Raw genomic sequence first — 19,580 nt, 5'->3', positions numbered from 1 at the left:
GTATTTTTCAGTTTTCTGAAGCCCATGAAACTAAATTTAAGTATTTTATGGGTTTCATTTATGTTGCAGTATAACGTTTTTGTCAAATTAAGCTTCTTTTGTGTATATTGAGTATTATAAATTTCAGATTGTCCCCTTAGTGCAAAGGCTCATCATCTTACGTCTTGCTAGGAGGAAAAGTGAGCAAATACACAGTAATGGTCAAGATACTATGCTTAGTCGTGTGTCCTAAGGAGAGATCAGACTTCAGAAGTTCCTGAAACTGGAGTTAAAATAAAAGTGCTTGAGAACAAGGGGGAGTGGACTGCCCAGCATGTTGTGTCAAGGACCCTGAGGATCAGCAGGGCGTTATGTTGATTGTGGGGGCCTCTTTCTGCAATTTCCTGGAGGTGATGCAATGAAACTACTGGTGTAGAAATAAAGGCTTTATAAAATGTCTATCCATGTTTCAGCCAGAGCAGTAAACTTCTGTCAAAGTTTTAGTGCACAGAGGGAAATACTGCAAAGCCAAAATTTCAGGTCACAGTTACGCTGATCGTCTGCCAAATATCTAGGAGTGACTTCTAAGCTGAGGCTCTCTAGCTTTTAAGTGGTTTGACTTGATCTGAAATTAAGCAAATTGGAAATGTATTTGCCAGCCCACACCAAATAACTTTATTCCCTAGTGCAAGTCATAAACTCTGGAAACTTAAGGCATAGCAGACCCCGATAATTTAAGTGGTAGGATAATGCAAAATACCAAAAAGGCATATTCTGTAGGTAGGAATTGCGATGTTGAATGGTTTCATAGTCTCTAAAGTTAGAAGACCTACTTGTTAACTGTACACCGGTACCATAGCTGGAGTGGGGTCTCAGTTTCCTGTGACTCCTGTTGTGGTGTGCCCTTTGATTACCTTGGTTAATATGCACGAGGTTGGAGAAGAAAGGAGGAACACACAACATGACAACCAAAGAACAAAACCCCAACCAACCAAAAAAAAACATCACAACCCCAGAACTGAATGTTATACACCCAAAGTTGCTAAGGCCCAGACCCGTTGTCTGCAGCATTTAGGACGTCTGCAGTACCTGTGCACTTTAATGTAGAGGTTATCACTTGCAGTTGCTGACTTGGGCAACTCGCTAAAGGACAGTAGCAGGAGGTGAAGAGTACTGACAAAGTCTTCAGCATTCTGACACCCTGAATGCAGGTGTAAGAAAAGGGTGCCACAGATCCTCTCTGCATCTGTCCCCCTTGGCCTGCTCACAGATCTCTTTTCCATGACTGCTGGTATCATATGCTCTTCGTAACTTTCTGGTAGCCTACGTCTTTCAGTACATTCTTCATCCATCCTCAGATGATGTGAAGCAAAACAGAGCATAAAGGAGAACATCACTTTTTAAGTGCTGTATTAGAACCTGTATTAGAACCTGTTTGAAGTGGAAAAGCGTCACAGCTGGCTAATGCTAAAATACACCTATTAGACTCCAGAAATGCACATTATATGTCTTAGATGCTCAGCAATTGAGTGATTGCCCGCATGCCTCACTGAGAACACATGGTTACCTTCACCTTTCCTGGCAGTAGCTCTTGAACGATTATTTGTTATCCAAGGCAGCCGAGCCTCAAGTGGAAAAACTTACTAGCCTTTTCAAAACATGGTTTGCAGATTCCTCTTCCCTGAAAACTGAAAGTGCATGCAAGTTGGTGGGAATGTCTGCCTGCCTTTTTGTAAATGATGTGCGTAACATCTGTGTGTGTGTAACTTGTCGTGTAGCCATCTTGACTGTGTTGTCCCGAATGGTGTTTATGTAACAGCATTACAAAAATGTGTTATCTGTGAATCTTACACTCTTTAGATTTTTTAAATCTGCTTTTCTGATTTCTTAACCTCAAACAGGCTGTTGATTTTTTTATTCCTCTTTAAAGAAAGAGCAGTTTAATGTAGTCTAGACCCTCTTCTTAGTTTTGCCATTAACCTTTTAATCTCGCACAGAATGATCTGCACCTCAGTTACATGTAAAATCTACTCCTTACCTATTTTATGATTCTGATAAGCATTCTAAAACTTTAAAGCAATGTAGATTAGTTTAATGTGTAATAATGCAAACTGACTGCTTTGTTTTATGGAATTAATCTTCTGCAAAACAGGCATATCTGTAGGCTGGGTTTCCTAGTACATCTTCCCATTTTTCATTTCTTTAAACTTTTTTCCATTTTAGCTTAGCTCGCTGATTTTATTTTTAGGTCTGATGATGAACAGAGTTCAGCGGATAAGGAGAGACTTGCCAGGTAGGAGAACGGAGATTTCAAGCATGGACAAGCAGAGTATTTCCTTTCCTTTATATATCTCTAGGCATCCCTTCTCCTTTTTTTTCCCCCCTCCTTCCCTCATCTGCTGCAGTAGAGGACTTGAAAGTGAACAGACTTCTGGAAATCGCTGTGTAATGCAAATTAGGAGGGGAAAGGCATCTAGTTCCCTTGTAAGAATGTCTTTGGGGAATACACAAAAGGATTTGTTTGCTGAAGGCTACAGGGAAGAACATGGTTGGACCACTGCTTTCACTGAGTATTGTAGCTTTGCTAACCTGTGCTAAATACAGTTTCTCTTGTGCTGGATCAAGGTGGCAAATGCCTTGTTCTGGCCTTGGTAAGGTTTTCTCATGGGAATGCTATTATACTGTCAAAACAGGCATTAAAAAGTGTACTATTTATTTTTTTCTATTTCTTAATTTCACGGCCCCTTAAAAGCTTCCAGGAAAGTTGAAGAACAATTTAGGCTTACTGAAAACAGGATTTTTTCTTGAGTTTCCTGCTTGGAGTTTCTTAGGAACCATGACTCTCGCTGAAATGACTGCTTCAGTCATTGTGAATTCTGTACCATTAATATAGAAATGTGCCCTGAGAACATGTGTTCCCAGCTGCAGGTGGTAGAGATGGTGTGTTGTCAGGACTGCATTTCTCCAACAGCAAAACACTGACCCTGAACGTATCCTTCCCTGTTCTGAACTGCAAAAACAGCTTAACTGCCAGGGTTTCTGTTGCTTGCCACTCACGGCTTGTTACTGCTGCAGAGCTGAGGGTTAATTCATGAATTAATGGCTTGTATTGTGGTTTGCCGTCCTGCAAACTTACCTTGTAACTTTTTTCGATTGTTTCACCCTAGATTGATTCTTAAACAGTGTGCAGGACTAAAAGACTGTTCTGAGTGTTGAGAATGCCATGGTTCTGGTCAATTTACTGCCTACTTTCTGGTTTTAAGCCAAAAAATAACCCTCAGACACAGTCTTTCCTAACTGCGGTATTGCGTAGCTTAAATATTTGAGGAGGTAGGGAAGCCTTATAGGTGAGGCTTGTGACTACAGCAAACAGCAGTGTCTTTCGGGAATTTCTCTTCCAATGAAATAGTGGCTCTCTCCCCAGTAGTCATTTCTTGCTGTCATGCAAGAGCCTGAAGTAAAGAACATTTGGCAGTGGGGCAAGTAAAATGTCTAGTGATTTCCCAATAGCCTTTGTAGTGGAGGTTGTTTAATTTTCACAATTGAGCATGCAAGTTTGGAGAAACTGAATTAAAGGTGAGTGTGATAATTGAAGCACTTTTTCTCAGTATCAGTTTCTTGCAGCAAGGAGCAAGGTCACTGAATGATTGCACGCACCTGGGTGTTGATAAATGCTTCATTTTTTATCCTCTTTCCCTTGCCTGTCTGTTCCTTCAAATGCTCATGTCATTTACATTTTTCATGTGCTTCCGTGCATCTGATCCATCCTTTTGTATAGGAAACCTGGCTTTTAAGTTCTGTTTTGAAAAACCTGTGTTAGTGCTGCAGTGAAATTACATGTACTAGATAAAAAGAATTGAATACAGAAATTATATTCTGACTTCTGGGGACTTGATGAGGAATGTGCCTTGTGAGCACACTTGCAAAAGGCATGTGAAGAACATCTGTAAGGACAGTAAATGGGCAGCATTGTTGTACTGCCTCAATGGAAATGTGTGTGCACCACCCAGGTCCTTACCTGGTAGGTGGGTTGTCTGTGTTGGCCTTGATCTGTAGAGAAATGAGGTGTACATCTCCCCTCCTCGGAAGTTTTCCCTTCTGCCATATTGCCAGCTTTCAATGTAACCGAGAAGTATCTTCATAAAGGCACTGTAAGGTGAGGCCCCTTTGTTGTAATTTAGGTGTCCAAGTCTTAATTGCAACCCTGGCCTCCTTGTATGGTTATTGGAGATGAGTGAGTGTCTACAAGGGTGGGGGGTAGCATTTGTTTAATCCTCAAACAGGGGCTGGGATGAGTATTCTTAGCCTGTCTGAACCAGTGCTGATGGGGCCTAGCTGCTTAAAGGCAAGCTTCCTCCCTCAAGTCTGATGAATCCCACCTTGAGAACAGAGGCCATGGTAAAGGAGGAAATCCTCTGGCTTGCTGAAGTGGTATGGAAATGGTGGAAAAGCTTCTCTCTGTTTTAAAATAGCTTAGCCTAGCTCATAGATTTCATGAGGTACCAGAGAATCAACGTGATTTAAAATGAGGCTCTCTTGTCTGCAGCGAAGGAGGTCCAACTGTAGACTCTTCTCCTTGCACTTGTTCCTGCGTTCCTTTGTGCACGACCAGCATGCGAGATGCTTGTAGTCCTCCTAACTCCTGATGACCCTGGTGAATCTCTGTATTTTGCACCTTGGCCTTGTGGAAGCATTGCCATAGGAAAATGTCTGAGCTTTCTGGCCTGTTAGTAACTTTGTCTTCCTCCTTTTCCCCCCTGGCCTTTTTAGGGAAAATCACAGCGAGATTGAACGTAGGCGAAGAAACAAGATGACTGCCTACATCACAGAGCTGTCAGACATGGTGCCCACCTGCAGTGCCCTGGCCCGTAAACCAGACAAGCTTACCATCTTGCGCATGGCTGTCTCTCACATGAAGTCTCTGCGTGGCACAGGCAACACCTCCACTGATGGCACCTACAAACCCTCCTTTCTCACTGACCAGGTCTTGCCTTAATGCTGCTTTATGGGAAATACTGCAATTACAGGGGGAGAGGGGGGGAATTAAATTGTGGGTGGGGGAGTTAGGTGCCTGGGGTGGGTTTAGAGGGTGTCACCTGCTTGTCTGTGGAGTTAAGAGCATGTCTGTCTGTTGTGAATGCAGGAGCTCAAACACCTGATCCTAGAGGCAGCCGACGGCTTTCTGTTCATAGTGTCCTGTGAGACTGGGAGGGTGGTGTACGTCTCTGATTCTGTGACTCCTGTCCTGAACCAGCCCCAGTCTGAATGGTTTGGCAGCACCCTATACGACCAGGTGCACCCAGATGACGTGGGCAAGCTGAGGGAGCAGCTTTCCACATCAGAGAATGCACTGACAGGTAAAGCAGCCTGAGAGAGGATTGGCAGGGGTGGGCAGCGTGAAAGCCAGCAAAGGACTTGGTTGGATTAAAACCTTCCCTTTGTAGAAGGAACCAAACCCTGGTGCCTTTCTAACAAGGATCCTGCAGCCCCCCCTGAGAATGCATCTAAAGGTACCATTGGTGACACTTATATCTCACTAGTTTCCTAATGCGTTACCTGGTGCCTGTGTTGGGGAAAGGACTCAAATTGCGATAGCATCTTGTTTTTACTACTTTCTTTAGGTCGCATCCTAGATTTAAAGACAGGTACTGTCAAGAAGGAAGGCCAGCAGTCCATGAGAATGTGCATGGGTTCACGAAGATCTTTTATCTGCCGAATGAGGTAATGGAGAGAGTCCTTGGAAGTCTCATTTGAGCCTGAAGCTGAACTTGCCAATGTCCCCTTCATGCCTTTATTCCAGCACTTTTTGCTTATTCTGCCAGACAAGATATAACATGGGCTGAGCTTTCCACACAGAGCTAGCAGTTGAGTTGTAGAGGTTTTTCTTTGCCCTGTGGTAAAATAGCTCTCAGCTGTTGATGTAGGAGACCCAGTTTCAAGTAACAATTTATTTTGCCCCGATGTGTCATCACAGTTCTAGAAGTCTGTAGAATGAGTGCTTTTAACTTGTGTGATGGAGCTTCAAAGGTTTATCCCCATTTATAGAGTACTTTGTCTTATTCGAGGTTGTTAGATTGTTTTGATGGTGACCAGGAAAGACAAAAGCCTTTCCCCTCTCACTTCTAATTCTGGTACAGGTGTGGCAACAGCTCAGTGGATCCGGTTTCTGTAAATCGTCTCAGCTTTATGAGGAATCGCTGCAGGTAAATAACACAAGGGTTAAGCCCTTTGCATTGCTAGGAACAAAAGAAATGGCAGCTCTGACAGTGGTGGGGACACACTGTGGTTGGTGACTGTATAGGGTGCGCTAATACAGCTCATAGAGTTTGGAGACAACTGCTGGAAGATGAACCAAAGTACCAGTATGTTGATGAAGATAATCCTGAGAAATGTTAGTTCTTCTTTACTCCATACTTGGGTTTGAAGTCAGTCTAAAATGTGTTCTTCAAAACTTGTTGTTGTTGGGTTCTGGTGTATGTTATCCCAGTGTTAATTTGAAGCTGAGACAGATTCTCAACTACTGGGGGCCACCCAGATGGAAAGCAGTTCTTCAGGAAAGGACCTAGGAGTCCTGGTGGGCACCAAGCTGAACATGAGCCAGCATTGTGCCCTTGCTGCTAAGACAACTGATGGTGTTCTTGGCTGCATTAGGCAAAGTATTGCCAGCAGGTCAAGAGAGGTGATCCTTCTCCTCTACTCAGCATTGTTGAAGCTGCCTCTGGAGTACTAGCCTCTTTTTGTACAGGACACAGACATACTGGAAAGAGTCCCATAGGGGGCCACCAAGATGTCCAAGGGATTGGAGCACCTTTCTTATAAGAGGCTGAGTGTTGGGACTGTTCAGCCTGGAGAAGAGGAAGCTTGGGGGGATCTTACCAATGTGTCAAAGGGAGGGTGCAAAGAGGGTGGAGCCAGGCTCTTTTCAGTGGTGCCCAGTGCCAGAACGAGAGGCAGTGGGCACAAACTGTAACATGGGAGGTGCCCTCTGAACATCAGGAAGCACATCTTTACTGTGCAGGTAACAGTGCTGGAACAGATTGCCCAGGGATGTTGTGGAGTCTCCCTCAAAAGCCACCTAGACTTGGGCAACCTGCTCTGGGTGGCTGTGTGTGAGCAGGGGGGTTGGACACAGATGGCCTCCAGAGGTCCCTTTCTCCCTTAGTGATTCTGTGAGTTTTGTCTTTACACCGCTTGGGTTTGTGTCAAGTCTCTTCTTTACCCTGAAGATGTTGCGTGGATTTTTTTTAAATACGAGTATAAAACTTGTCTCAGCCAGTTTAATATATAGCACAACCAGAACTGTTTCTCTCTCCCAAGGAATGGCTTAGGTGCAGCAAAAGATGGTGAACCTCACTACGTTGTGGTGCACTGCACAGGTTACATAAAAGCCTGGCCCCCTGCAGGTAATGACTTAGTGAAAACATTCAGCTATGTCCGTTTCTAAAAACGTGGTCTGAAATCATCCATTCTCTGAAGTGAATGTGCAAGCAAATACTTTCTAAATGTATCTATCACTTTGTCATTTTAGGATTGAACTAATTTTTGCAGATGCTGGAACAGAAGTGTGTGTCTAAACAGTATTCTCTGTAGAGGATGAAAATTACATTAGGCTGTAATTTACTAGCTAATTCTGAAAGTTACAGAGATCTTGAACTTTTCTGGCAAGAAAAGGGAGGGGGGAGGCAGCTTAATTTACTGAATTCCTTCATGGGAAAGGATATTGAATTACAAAACAGGGTGGAGAGATGTATTGAAGTCAGAACTGCATGCCTTTTTCCTCTGAAATCAGCAGTTCTTCCTGTATTGACCTTGCTGGAATTTTTGGCACTCCCCTCTCAGGTGTTTCACTGCCTGATGATGACCCGGACGCTGGCCAGGGCAGCAAGTTTTGCCTCGTGGCTATTGGCAGACTCCAGGTGTGTAGCATCTTTCAATGGTTCAACATTGCCTTGTCCTAAAAGTCCGCAGAGTTGAACTGTTCTGTCTGAAGGTGTTCCCTGATTGCCACAAATCTGACTGCAGGGCTGGCAGGCCAGGAGAAAGCAGCTCTCGCAAGATCTGATAACAATGTATGTGTCTTACCTTGCAGGTCACTAGCTCGCCCAACTGTACAGACATGAACAATGTTTGTCAGCCAACAGAGTTCATCTCCCGACACAACACCGAAGGCATTTTCACCTTCATAGATCACCGCTGTGTGGCTACTGTTGGCTACCAGCCACAGGTGAGAAAATGACAGGGGCTTTCTAAGAAAGAACTGCTGTTCAAACTTGCTTTTTCCTACTCCCTCTTTCGTAACATCATGGTTCTGCTTGTCTTAACAAATTTGATTAAAACAGTGCCCAGGCACTGAACCAGGCCTGTGTTTCTTCTCCACCAGTTGCTTTTTCATCTGCTTTTAAAAGTGCTTTGATCATTTGCAGGGTGGGTGGCTCTGGGTTATGTCAAATGTCAATTAAGATTGTTTTTTCCTACTTTTGAGTTAGAGATCAAATGTTAGTCAAATACTGTTGTGCTTCTCTCTAAAATACAGCACGCCAGTTCCTGCACTTGGTTTGTGTAACAATGATTAGGAAAGGGGGAACAGTAACTACCTGTCAAAAATAGAATTAATGGGGCAGACCTGAAAGAGGAAGCGTGCCTGCCAGATGAAAACTGGTTTGATCTCTCTCCCAATTCCTTTAAAATTAGGAACTTCTGGGGAAAGACATTGTGGATTTCTGCCACCCAGAAGACCAACAGCTTTTGCGGGACAGCTTTCAGCAGGTAAAAAACTTAAACTACCAATTTGCATGCATAGTGGTATCCAAATTGGAATCTGTCTTGTTGCTTGCAAAGCAACAAGACATAACTGGAAAACCAAAAGAATAAACCTTAGTTACTTCTTCTTTGTCCAATGGCAAGTGGTTACAGATAGTCACGTAACTGCAAATGTGCAAAACAAAGCAGAAGCATCTGATATCTAACTCTTGAATTCATCCTCTGGCTGCTGATCCAGTCTGCTTTTAGGGCCAGAGACATGGCTACAAAGTGCATACCTGAATGCCATGCTTCTGTGGCTGAAACACTGGTTCATCTCTAGGGCCCAGCCAAGTGGTGCAGAACTCGAAATGGATGTGGTTTGTTTGTCCTGTTGTGGTTACTCTTATTTCTGAGGGCGTTGGACTTGTGGCAGGGCAGGTAAGACTGCCCATGTGCTTTCATGACTCCAAAAACAGCTGCTCATATCCATTTGTCCAAATAGCTGGAATCAGAAGCAACAGCGTGCGCTTCATTTGCTGGAGGTTTTCTCATACATCTCACCAGTGCAAAGAGATAAATAAAATATAAGCCAAAATGGTGATATTAGATTTAATACCCCACCACCACCACCATCATTCGGGATTCAAGATAGCATAAGGGAATGGTAGCAGTGCTGTTTAGCTGGGAAAAAAGTGAGATGTGGTCTTGTAGGCTTTCAGGGAAAGGGCCATCAAGTTTTTAATGGGGGGTGGCTTGTGCTCAGAAGCAAGTTGCTCTTCAACACCTTCTTTTATCAGGTACTACTGATGGCATTACGTTTTTTTAGGTGGTGAAGTTAAAAGGCCAGGTTCTGTCAGTCATGTTCCGATTCCGATCCAAAAACCGGGAATGGCTCTGGATGAGAACCAGCTCCTTTACCTTCCAGAACCCCTACTCGGATGAAATTGAGTACATCATCTGTACCAACACCAACGTCAAGTATGTACATGGAAATGACTTGCCAACCATCAGTGATAGCACATGAACCTGATGGGATCTTGTCCCAGAAAAATCAGCAACGCAGAGCCACAGGAGCTTTGGCCTCTATTTCTCACCAAGCTTCCCATCAATTTGTGCTTAGGCCCTGGAGAAATCACTAAGTCCCTTGAGTACTCTTTTCCTGGGCCATGGCAGGCACTAGAGGACTATGGAGTGCAAGAAATTTAATTCCTTTGGCTGTCTCAGTTGTATAGCTTAGCAAGCTGGCAAAGTTCAGCTGTACCAGTGCCTTGTCTAACTCTGTTTACTGGAGCAAGTTTCCTGTCTGTTTGCATTCAGAGCTAATATTAGTGAATATGAGTGAAGTCCAGATTTGAATGCAGCTCTTGTCTTCCTGTGACAGTCCAGGAGGGCGGCTGGTCCAGAGTGGTTTTTCATGTGAGCAGAGCTGTCTGTAGTTGATGGCAGAAAGTAAACACTTTTTTTTTTCCTCCACTGCTGTAGTTTGACCTTGGACTCAGAAATGAGCTCATGAGTGATGCTCTGGTCAAGCTGCCCTCATTTCTGCTCCCTTCTTTCTCCTCTTGACTATTTTAGTAGGTTGGTAGTGCACATTGCTCTACAGCTGCGTCTCCCTTGGGAGTGATCAGAGCTGCTGTCTTTTCCCATGAGTGAGCTCCAGGCACATTACACAAGAGCAGCAACTGAAATGAAGAAAAAAATTGCCTGTACGTTGTTCATAGCTTCAGACCTGGTGGGTGCCCCAAATGGAATCTTTCCAAACCAGGCAAGCAGAAGGCTAGATTGCTTGTGCCTGTGGGCAGGTGAAAAGCCTGGATTTTTTTTTCTTTTTCAGTGAGGAAAGGTCCTGGAGTGCAGGTAGCACTTCTTCCCTTCCTCCAATTAGCAAGGTGATGCTCTCTGATAAGAGTATTAAGAGTTGAGCACTTTGGCTTTAAAGAGCTGCAATCTGAGTGCAGGGCTGAAGTCTGATGCAGATCTGATACAGGCCTTAGTTCCTGTCCTAGCGTTAGAGATATCTCTTTGAATTCATTTGTTCCACGCACATCCATTCTCACATCCGTATACAACTTTGAAATACACGGCGCAAATTCAGACCAGATAAGCACTGATCTGTGTCTGATTGGTTGTGATGCAGTTTATCTATGTGCATCTTTGGTAGGGTATTTGTATAAAGTTGTTTCATCTTTGGGATGGGGTACTACTTCAGAATCAGCAGCTTACAAAAGAACTCTTGAGAAAATGCTATATTTCTCTCCCTTTCTTGTGGGAGGAAAATGTGTTTAACTAAATTCTGACAGTTAACAGAAGAACATAAAGAACTGCACCAGTGTCTTGGGCTTAAAAGCTGAAACTGCTGGTGGTTCCTGCAGGCTCCAGCTTTGGAGTGTCTGATGTAGATCTGAATAGAAAGCTTTGGGGGTTTTTAGCCCCCCCCAACCTGTGCTTGTGCTTTAACAGTGATGCAGAACTGGCCAAGCTTCTGGCATAGGTTATTAATTGTTCCCCTGCTCAGTGACTGAGTTGAAGGGGGCAGACAGCCATCTGGCTCACAGCCGTTAGCATTGTATTACATGATCACCACCACCCCTTTCAGAGACAATGGAAGTTGAGTGGAAGGATCCTTCACTTGAATAGGTTTTGCAAAAATGGCTTCCAGTCCTGTCTGAGACAGACAAGTTCTCCTACAAGCAGTAGCCAGCTGTTTGCTTTCATTTGGTATTTTTTAAATATATATGTTTTTCTCCTTTGCTTTAAGGAACTCAAGCCAGGAATCTCGGCCTGCCCTTTCAAACTCAATGCAGAGGCCCCAGCTGGGGCAGAGCGTCAGTCTTCCCCTGGAGATGGGCACAGCACAGCTGCCCTCAAGGTCAGGAGGTGCTCAGCTCCTTTTACCGTGCCTCTCTTGCTGGTTCTGCCCTCCTGTCAAATAGCCTTCCTACCCAAACTTTCCTCTCTGCAGCAATGAACTCCTCTGGGCTATTGAATCATTGGTGTAACCACAGAGTATCTGTTTCCTTGGCAATCGTTTTTAGCAGACACTATTCTCCTGTTACAGACACTTTCTATTTTAGGCAGCAGCAGCCGCCACAACAGACAGAGTTGGAGGTGGTCCCAGGAAGAGAGAGTCTGTCTGGTTACGACCACTCACAGGTAAATCTATAGGGGTTTCAGTTACTCCTTATATTTTTTGTCCTGCATATTTAAATTGCATTTCGCTGGGGCTTTAAAGGTGGCCACATAAGACTGATTTGAGATTGCTGGAAACTTGGATAGGAAAATATTCTGACCTGAGTTCTGCAGATCTGCTTGCTCAATTTTCATCTACCCTTGTTGGACCCTCCTCACTATTGTCTGTGTCAGTTCTCTGCCAGCCTGAAACGGCCGTGCTGTCCTGATAAAAACACCTAGGAGTCAGGAGAGCAGCGTGGCCTCCTGCATGTGAGGTCTTTGTGTACAGAGCCCTCAGCTGTTCTCCTTGCTTGCTGACTTTCTTTGTGCCTGATGTACTAATGGCTCACACTTGTACCTGCTTCCAGGTTCCTGTTCAGCCTGTGACTGCTGCTGGCCCAGAACACAGCAAGCCGTTGGAGAAAGCAGAGAGCCTTTTTAATCAGGAGAGGGACCCAAGGTTCAGTGAAATCTACAGCAGTATCAATACAGGTAGGGAATGCTGGGCTTGTGAGATGTGTCTGGGGGCATGTTGCATGTTTATCCAATTTCAGTTCTGATTCAAGTGCTCTTTGCTGTCACGCAGAGCAGTTCTGGAGGCAGAGGTTCAGCATGACTCTGTTGTGGCAGCCCAGGTCTTGCAGAACAGTGGTGACTTCGATACTGAGTGAATAACTCCTGTGTACCCGAACGTGCTGTTGTGACACTGTTGTCCTGCAGCCAGTTTGTTGCTGGAGAGGTGTGGGAAGGGGGTGGGTGATAAATTGTTTCCAGCTGTGTATCAGACTGCTTGCCTTAGCCTGATCTTTTATGTTTGTCCCCAGAGATAATTCCTAGTCTGAACATAGAATATAGTGGATGCTTTATCCCCAGCAGGCCTTAATACTAAGTTTATTAGAAAATGGAGAGGAAATCAAATTAAATGGGATTTTATAAAAGCATCTGGAGTCCGTGTCTGGATAAGGAACAGTCACATACGACGCTTTGGCTCAAAACAGTCTTCCTTCACATAGGCATGTCTCTTGCTGGCTCATTCTCTGTCCCTGTTCCTACTGGTGACTCTCTTGACTTCTCTCCACAGACCAGAACAAAGCCATTCCTGCCAGCACAGTCCCTGCCAACCAGCCCATCTTTCCACAGGGAAACACTTTTACTCCATCACGGCCTGCCGAGAACTTCAGGTGAGGCTTCCTGTGCTGTGCATTGAATGGCCTCGAGTTAACTTTATCTTGTCCTGCAGTTGTTGCAGTTCAGTTTGTGCCTCCCTCCGCAAAAGATGCGGACTCTCAGCCCCAGTCTGCATGGCAGTGATTGTCCATACATTCCTACATAGTGTGCACAGAAAATACAGGGGGAGCCCATCCAGGCCTCTTTCCCTGTGAGGGGTGGGGAGACGGGCTTCTGCACCCCTGCTCTACTGTCTGGTGCCACTTGGCTCTTGGTCAGAGGTCCAGGAGCTTTGAGGGGGCCCTCCTCAGTTGGCCCAGCGTCTCCTCTGCTGTACAAGTCCTCACCTCATCATCACCTCCTCAGACTTTTTTCTTGATATCCCTCTGCTGTTCTGCTTACTGAAGTTTACCTGTGGGGTAGCTATACCTCTTGGACGTGCCTAGGCTGTAGTCTAAGAATTGAACTGGGTGAGAGTAGTCATGCTCACAAACCCAGCAGCTCCTGCCAGCTGTCTGCAGCAGGGCAACATGTTGAACACTGGCATGTGAGCAAAGTTACTCCATGTTACTGGGCTCACTTTCCCCTACCAGTAACTTGCATGGATAGCGTTTTTGCTTGCTTGTCCTGTATGTGATACCTAGCATCCTTCTGAGTGCCTCTTCCTTCTTCCAGGAGCAGCAGCATGGTACCTCCTGTGAACATTATTCAGCAACAGCCCTCATCAGCAGGCCGGATCTTAGCACAGATTTCACGCCACTCCAACCCTGCTCAGGTCAGCGGAACCAACTGGGCTCCGGGGACTCGGCCACCGTTCACACCCCAGGTAGCAAAGTCTGAACCCTCAGTGCAAGCCCTGAGCTCCCGCTATGCCACAGGCCCTTCTCATCAGCATGAATCAACCTGCTTTAACTCGCTAGCAGCGCAGTGCTGTATGTTGAGCACTTCTTACTGCCCACATTGGTATTTGAATGGCTTGAAGAGTTGCAGTGTCAATGGCTGTTGGGGTGAATTGCTGGGCTACGCTGTGCTCTCCACTTTGCCCCACACCTCACCGTAGTTGTTGGTTTTAATTAGCTCCTTTCTAGTATTTTCTCAGTGGAAATATTAAAGGAAGGAGAGATGAGAGGGAATGTGTTTGCTGCTTTGAGTGCTTGAAGTACTCTTCAAGACCCTTCTTCTCCTTTCCCATCATTGTCAGCTTCTTGTTGCATTAGGTGCTGTGCAAATGCAGGCAAAGATAAGCACTTTGCATTGAAGAGCTCTTTGGCACAGTTTAGGGCATATGGGCAAGAATGGAAGGGGACATACTCTGTGCATGTACTTTCTCCTTTGGAGACAGGTCATTAGGTGTGAAGCTAGGCCAGTCCAGCAACTTCTCACCATAGTTAAGATCAGGGTGAAAATAACAGGATCTCTCCTTCCTCTCCCATTTCTCGTTGTCTTTCAGCAAGTGGCATCCCAAACAGTGAAGACTCGACCCCCTTCATTCAGCATGGGGGCTTTCCAAGGCACCCCGTCCTCCTTCAGCCCAATGACAGCACCTGGCTCTACAGCTTCCCCCAGCGGGACCGCTTACCCAAACCTTGCTAGCCGTGGCACTGGCTTCAGTGAGTACAGCTTGTGGGGCTGGGGAGGTTGGTGGAGTACCAACAAAATCTCATCAGAATAGAGCTGGGTGCATCAGTCAGATACCGTCTTGATGTGATAGTGCTCTACAGCATTTGTTGTACGTTCAGAAAGCCCAGATGTTAAGAGCACAGCTAAATTCTTGCTTTGGCAGATGCTGCCCTTAACAGAATTAACAGTAGGCATAGTGTGAGGGTCCTGGGCAGATGATTTTCGATTTTAAGGCTAAGTGTGAGAAAACAAACCCTTCCTGGACACCTGCATCTGTTGTTCTGCCCCGTAGACGGGCAGAAGCAGACAAATGCTTTAATGCATCTGACAGTTTAGTGGCTCTCCCTAGAGGGGAGATCTCACCCTGTTCCCAGTGTAACAGCTAGACACCACAAATGAGTTGCACACTTTGAAATACTAAAAACCCCAGGTTGCACCTAGAAATACTTGCTGGCTTGTTCCCTCTTGAACAGCAACAGAGGCAGCGCAGACCCCCACTCCATTCCAGACACGGGCAACAGAAGGTGTGGGAATGTGGCCGCAGTGGCAAGGACAGCACCATGGCCCGCCATCTGGGGAGCAGCACGTGCAGCAGCCGCAGCCAAGCCAGCCTGAGGTCTTCTCAGTAAGATGGTGCTTTTTTTTAACCTCCTGCGTGAGGACTGGTGAAGGCCAAAGTTGTGGGGATGAATGGTGTTTGCTTAAGTGTGGGCTGAAGTGCTGGCATCTTGTCCCTGTTCAATATCTGGTGAGGTCTCAAACTTCTGAGTAACCTGGTGGAGTTGGAACCAGGAAGCAGAGGGCAGAGATGCCTTGGCTGGACTGGCTTTGTGTTTTGATGTGTTACAGAATCAGCGCAAAGCTCTGCCAGTTTTGCAGCTGAATTAATCCTTCTAGCTATAACTTACAAAAACCAAAACCACCACCAACGGAAAGAATACAAAAATCTGCAAAACCACATAAAGTGAAGATAACTCTGGAGTTCGTACTCTTCCTGAGAGATGGTGCTCCCTGTTTTCAAAAGGGAGTCAGTACAGTCAGTGCTTGTGATTTAAATTCACTGTTCTCCTGCAACCTCGGGCACAAGCCTTATGTGCCCTTGAGAGGGAAGTCGACATCTTTGTCTGCAGTACCTCCTCTAACAAACTCATCTGTGACTAAATTACCAATGTGCTGTCCTAGTCCAGATATAACTCTGTTCTTATATCCTCACAGGACATGCTGACAATGCTGGGAGACCAAGGACCCAACTACAACAATGAAGAGTTCCCAGAATTGAATATATTCCCTTCTTTTTCAGAATAAAACAAGTCCTGGGGAAAGCAAACTATAGCTATATATAATATCCATGTGTAAAGGAAAACACCTAAGTCTTTTTTTCAAAGACTGCTGAACTTTCTAAACACTTCCAACCTTCTGGAGGCAAAGCTCTGCCTGACAGCCTGGAGGATGGATGGCCTGTGCAGGAAGACGATGCTGTGGTTTCGGGCATCTCCTCTGTGCGGTGCTGGCAGTGAGGACTGTTTGCCAGGAGGATTGAGGAGCACTAGAGTTCTGTGAGAGCAGCTGTGCTCATTGACTGATGGCCCCACGTTTCTGGAGCTGCTTGTGAGCAGGTTTTGTTCAGCATACTGGGTTGCTAGGGGGGATTCCAGTCTGGATTGCAGACAGCCTGCCCCTTACCCCAGAACTCATAAGGTGGCTCATACCGTTTTATTTCAACCTTCTATATCGTGCCTCTTTTCTATAAAACACAAAACAAAGTATTGTAACTTTTTAAATATTGTAAGAAACTCTTCCAAGTGTTATCTCTGTATAACACAAGTCTGGAGGACGCTTGGGTAAGAATCTTTGTCAAAAGCAAGCTTTCTTGTCAGGAGTCATCTACTGGAGGAAGTTTTGATGTCTCTGGAAGGTTGTTACAGTGTCTCCAGTCCGGGGTGCTTTATTTGGATTCCCACGTTCGCAGGCATGTTGGTGTGTGTTTGGACACCGTCTTTTCTGTGAACTGTGCAATCAGTATGGGCCTCTGTTGCCAGTGTGACCCGTAAACTCTCGGGGCCCAGTCATTCATGTGAATGACAGGATAGTTACGAGCCATAAAAATATTATGTATGTAGCTTTTTTCTTGATGCATCAGTTTTGCAGCTGATGGTTTCATGCTGTCATGAACTAATGTTTCAATTTTTTTTTGTTGTTGAGGTGGGGTGGAGGGATGGGATGGATTGGACTGCTCTGCACTTTCCATGCAACTTTACCACTTCTAGATCAAGTTTCTCACCTTTATTTTGGAGCTGGATGTCTGGTTCCCTGCACAGAGGCCCTGGATTCATTCAGGAACTGGCTGGGAAACTGCATTTTTCACTACATGCTCTGAACAGCAGTGTTCACTCTTACATTCACAGTCTTAAAGAAAAATTCCTGCTATGTAGTGACACTGTTGCCAAATCACAAAATGGAGGAGAGCAGGAGAACAGGGATCAGAATGATTTAAAAATAATAATAATAAATCTTGACTTTGTATCTGCTGGCTTCTTCAGCAGAAAAACTTGTGGCAAGTCTTGCTCTCCTCAGGGTGTGTAGGGTCTGGAAGAACAGTTTGATTCCCCCTGTGATGGCAAGTCGTGCTTAAATTTCAACTGGAGAATTTGTTCATTGTGGAGTTTGACTTGGAAGGAAACAGCGTAACTGCAGTGGGGAAAGAACATGAATATTTCCCGGAAACCTGGTTCTGTTTTGGATGAAGTCTGCTGGGCATTTCTCCCTCCTCCCTGCATGTTGGTGAGACCCCCCTGTGGAATGGCATCCTCTTTGGTGTGGTGCAAGGAAGGGTTGTGGTGACTGTCAGGTCTCAGTGGTGAGGAGAGAACCTCCAAAAAGCAGATTTTGGAGACTTACCTAGCAGATAACGTCCATATGGGGAAGGCTTTGAGTGAAACATTTGTGTTACGGTAAAGTAAAAATGAATTTCAGTATTTGCAAAGAGACAGAAAAGTTCCTCTTGGTAGTAGAGCAGAACCTTTTTTTTCCCTCCTGCCTTTGTTGGGAAAGAAAGACTTGAATTTTTGCTTCAAAATTACCTATGAAAAATGCAAACCTCCTATTACGGAGCTGGGAAACCTCCCTTGATCCATCCCCATCCTTTTTTTTTTACCCAGGAAAACTCTTACCAGCAATAACTGTGTTGGGTCCCTCTTTGCCTGCAGCAGCCCATCGTGCCCCATGCTGTCTCTCTTGCCGGTTCCCTGGCTGTTAGGCTGCAGTTTCCTCAGGCTTAGAGGAGGTCTGTTTTGTGAAGTAGTGTGGTGTGAACTGTCCCAAATGTTTGTACTTGAGCTCGTGGTGCGTGTTGCAGTGCAGAGGGGGTCTGTGAAGGACCAGCATTGAACCACACCGTCCTCCAGTGGTGAAGCTGTTCTGACCTGACCAGATGGAGAATGGATCAGCACTTTCCTGCCAAAAGAGAAGGAAAATTCTTGTTTCTACGTCAATCAAGCCCTGTGTATTGGAGGGGAACTTGACCTTTTGTGAAGCTACAGCTCTGATACTTTCCAGACTGATTTCCAGCTGTTGAGCTCTGTCCCAGGGCAGCAGTGGGGGCTGAACTTGCTGCTGGTGCTTTGAACCCACCCCTGAACACATCAGGAGGTTGGGGGCTGCATGGAGAAAAAGCCAAAACTGTCAGGTCTGTATCTCCCCAGGCTGAGAGCGTGTCTCTCCCTTCACTCCTGCCCATGGGCATCTAAGCTCCAGTGGTGACACTGCTGCAGACACCTGGTTTCAGGTCCTGCCATGGACAATTTGAGCAGCTGGGGAAAATAGGCTGAGCAGCCAGCAAATGCCAAGCCTGCTGGGGAAAAAAATGCCAAGTCTGTTGGGAAATGTTGGCCTGGCTGTGGTGCTGGCAGCAGCTCAGGACCAGGAGTGGCAAGGGGCTGGTTGGGTTTTGGCACCTGTGCCCTTCCCCATGCTGCTCGAGGGACAGAGCCGGGGAGGGCAGGGGGCATGGTGGGACAGCTGGGGGAGAGGTGGTTCCATCATGTCCTGTTTTGATAATTGTATTATTTCTCAGTGTGTGTGGGGGGGTGTTTTGTCATACAATTGCTTGGGGCAGGCAGGAGCCAAATCTCTCTGGGGGCTTGTTTTGGGCCCAGGGCTCTGTGTTGGTGCAGGGGTTGCAGATGATTATATGTAGCAGAGATTTTACAACAAGATATTTTCCCTTTTTTCAGAGCTCTGTGTTATTGCTGCCTCCTTGCTTGCCTCCCCTCTACCACCTCCAGCTTTTGCCCTGGGGCTGTGCCCCTGTCAGGGTTGCCCCAAATCCCCTTCCTGAGCCTAGCCGCAGTGCCAGGCCAGTGCGGAGGAATCGGGCACCTACCTGCTGCCTTTCCCTGAGCTCTTCCCTTCCTTGCCCTCCCCCCTCTTTAATTGCTTGCAGATCGTGGTCTGGAACCCATTAGCAGCCCTTGTGATCTGCTGGCTCGTGTTGGAGCCTGGCTGTGGCCTGCGAGGATCGGATCGTCTTGCCCTTCCTGCAGCTGGGGAGGGTGCCCCCCCCCGTTAGCCCTCCTTGCCCCTGACCCATCTGCAGCCCCTGCCTGGCGGAGGTTGGGGCAGGGGAGCGCGGCCCCGAGTGTGCTGGGGCTGTGGGGTTGGGCTCCTCGGCTGGTTCGTGGCTCGATCACATGTGGACGAGTCAAGGCCCCGTGCTTGGGGCTGCCTGCGGGGAGGGGGGGGGTGAATGCGTGGCAGAGCTCTGGTCTGATTCAGCCCCCGCTTCTCAGCGGCTGGGGAGGGTGCACTTGGGGGGGGGCAGGGGCGGTGGCGGAGGATGCGGGTCCCTCCCTCTGGGGACCCTGGGGGGAGCCTTGGGGGACGGGTGGCATGGATGCAGTGCA

At 46.4% G+C, this 19,580-nt stretch overlaps 1 protein-coding gene across 9 annotated transcripts in view; it reads left to right on the top strand.

Moving 5' to 3' along the window:
• Positions 1-18,912, top strand: part of ARNT (aryl hydrocarbon receptor nuclear translocator) — a 29,891-nt gene extending 10,979 nt beyond the window's left edge. Inside the window, exons 5-23 of one of the 9 annotated variants that reach the window (XM_048054587.2) lie at positions 2,228-2,272; positions 4,750-4,963; positions 5,123-5,336; positions 5,424-5,489; positions 5,601-5,700; positions 6,117-6,182; positions 7,297-7,382; positions 7,819-7,895; positions 8,069-8,203; positions 8,671-8,745; positions 9,548-9,699; positions 11,480-11,590; positions 11,796-11,874; positions 12,261-12,384; positions 12,974-13,073; positions 13,735-13,834; positions 14,510-14,669; positions 15,153-15,304; positions 15,895-18,912. In XM_048054587.2, coding sequence (XP_047910544.1) covers positions 2,228-2,272; positions 4,750-4,963; positions 5,123-5,336; positions 5,424-5,489; positions 5,601-5,700; positions 6,117-6,182; positions 7,297-7,382; positions 7,819-7,895; positions 8,069-8,203; positions 8,671-8,745; positions 9,548-9,699; positions 11,480-11,590; positions 11,796-11,874; positions 12,261-12,384; positions 12,974-13,073; positions 13,735-13,834; positions 14,510-14,669; positions 15,153-15,304; positions 15,895-15,984 — 2,146 coding nt within the window. In that variant the 3' untranslated portion in view covers positions 15,985-18,912. Of the gene's footprint in view, positions 1-2,227; positions 2,273-4,749; positions 4,964-5,122; positions 5,337-5,423; positions 5,490-5,600; positions 5,701-6,116; positions 6,183-7,296; positions 7,383-7,818; positions 7,896-8,068; positions 8,204-8,670; positions 8,746-9,547; positions 9,700-11,479; positions 11,591-11,795; positions 11,875-12,260; positions 12,385-12,973; positions 13,074-13,734; positions 13,886-14,509; positions 14,670-15,152; positions 15,305-15,894 lie in introns of all 9 variants that reach the window. The other 8 variants (XM_048054585.2, XM_048054584.2, XM_048054586.2 and 5 more) reach the window with 8 other exon arrangements.
• Positions 18,913-19,580: the final 668 nt, after the last annotated feature.

Source organism: Anser cygnoides, chromosome 33 (genome assembly GCF_040182565.1).
Source record: "Anser cygnoides isolate HZ-2024a breed goose chromosome 33, Taihu_goose_T2T_genome, whole genome shotgun sequence".
NCBI classification, from domain to species: domain Eukaryota; kingdom Metazoa; phylum Chordata; class Aves; order Anseriformes; family Anatidae; genus Anser; species Anser cygnoides.
The sequence above is the reverse complement of the archived record's forward strand: the minus strand, read 5'-3'. Positions and strand labels throughout refer to the sequence as shown.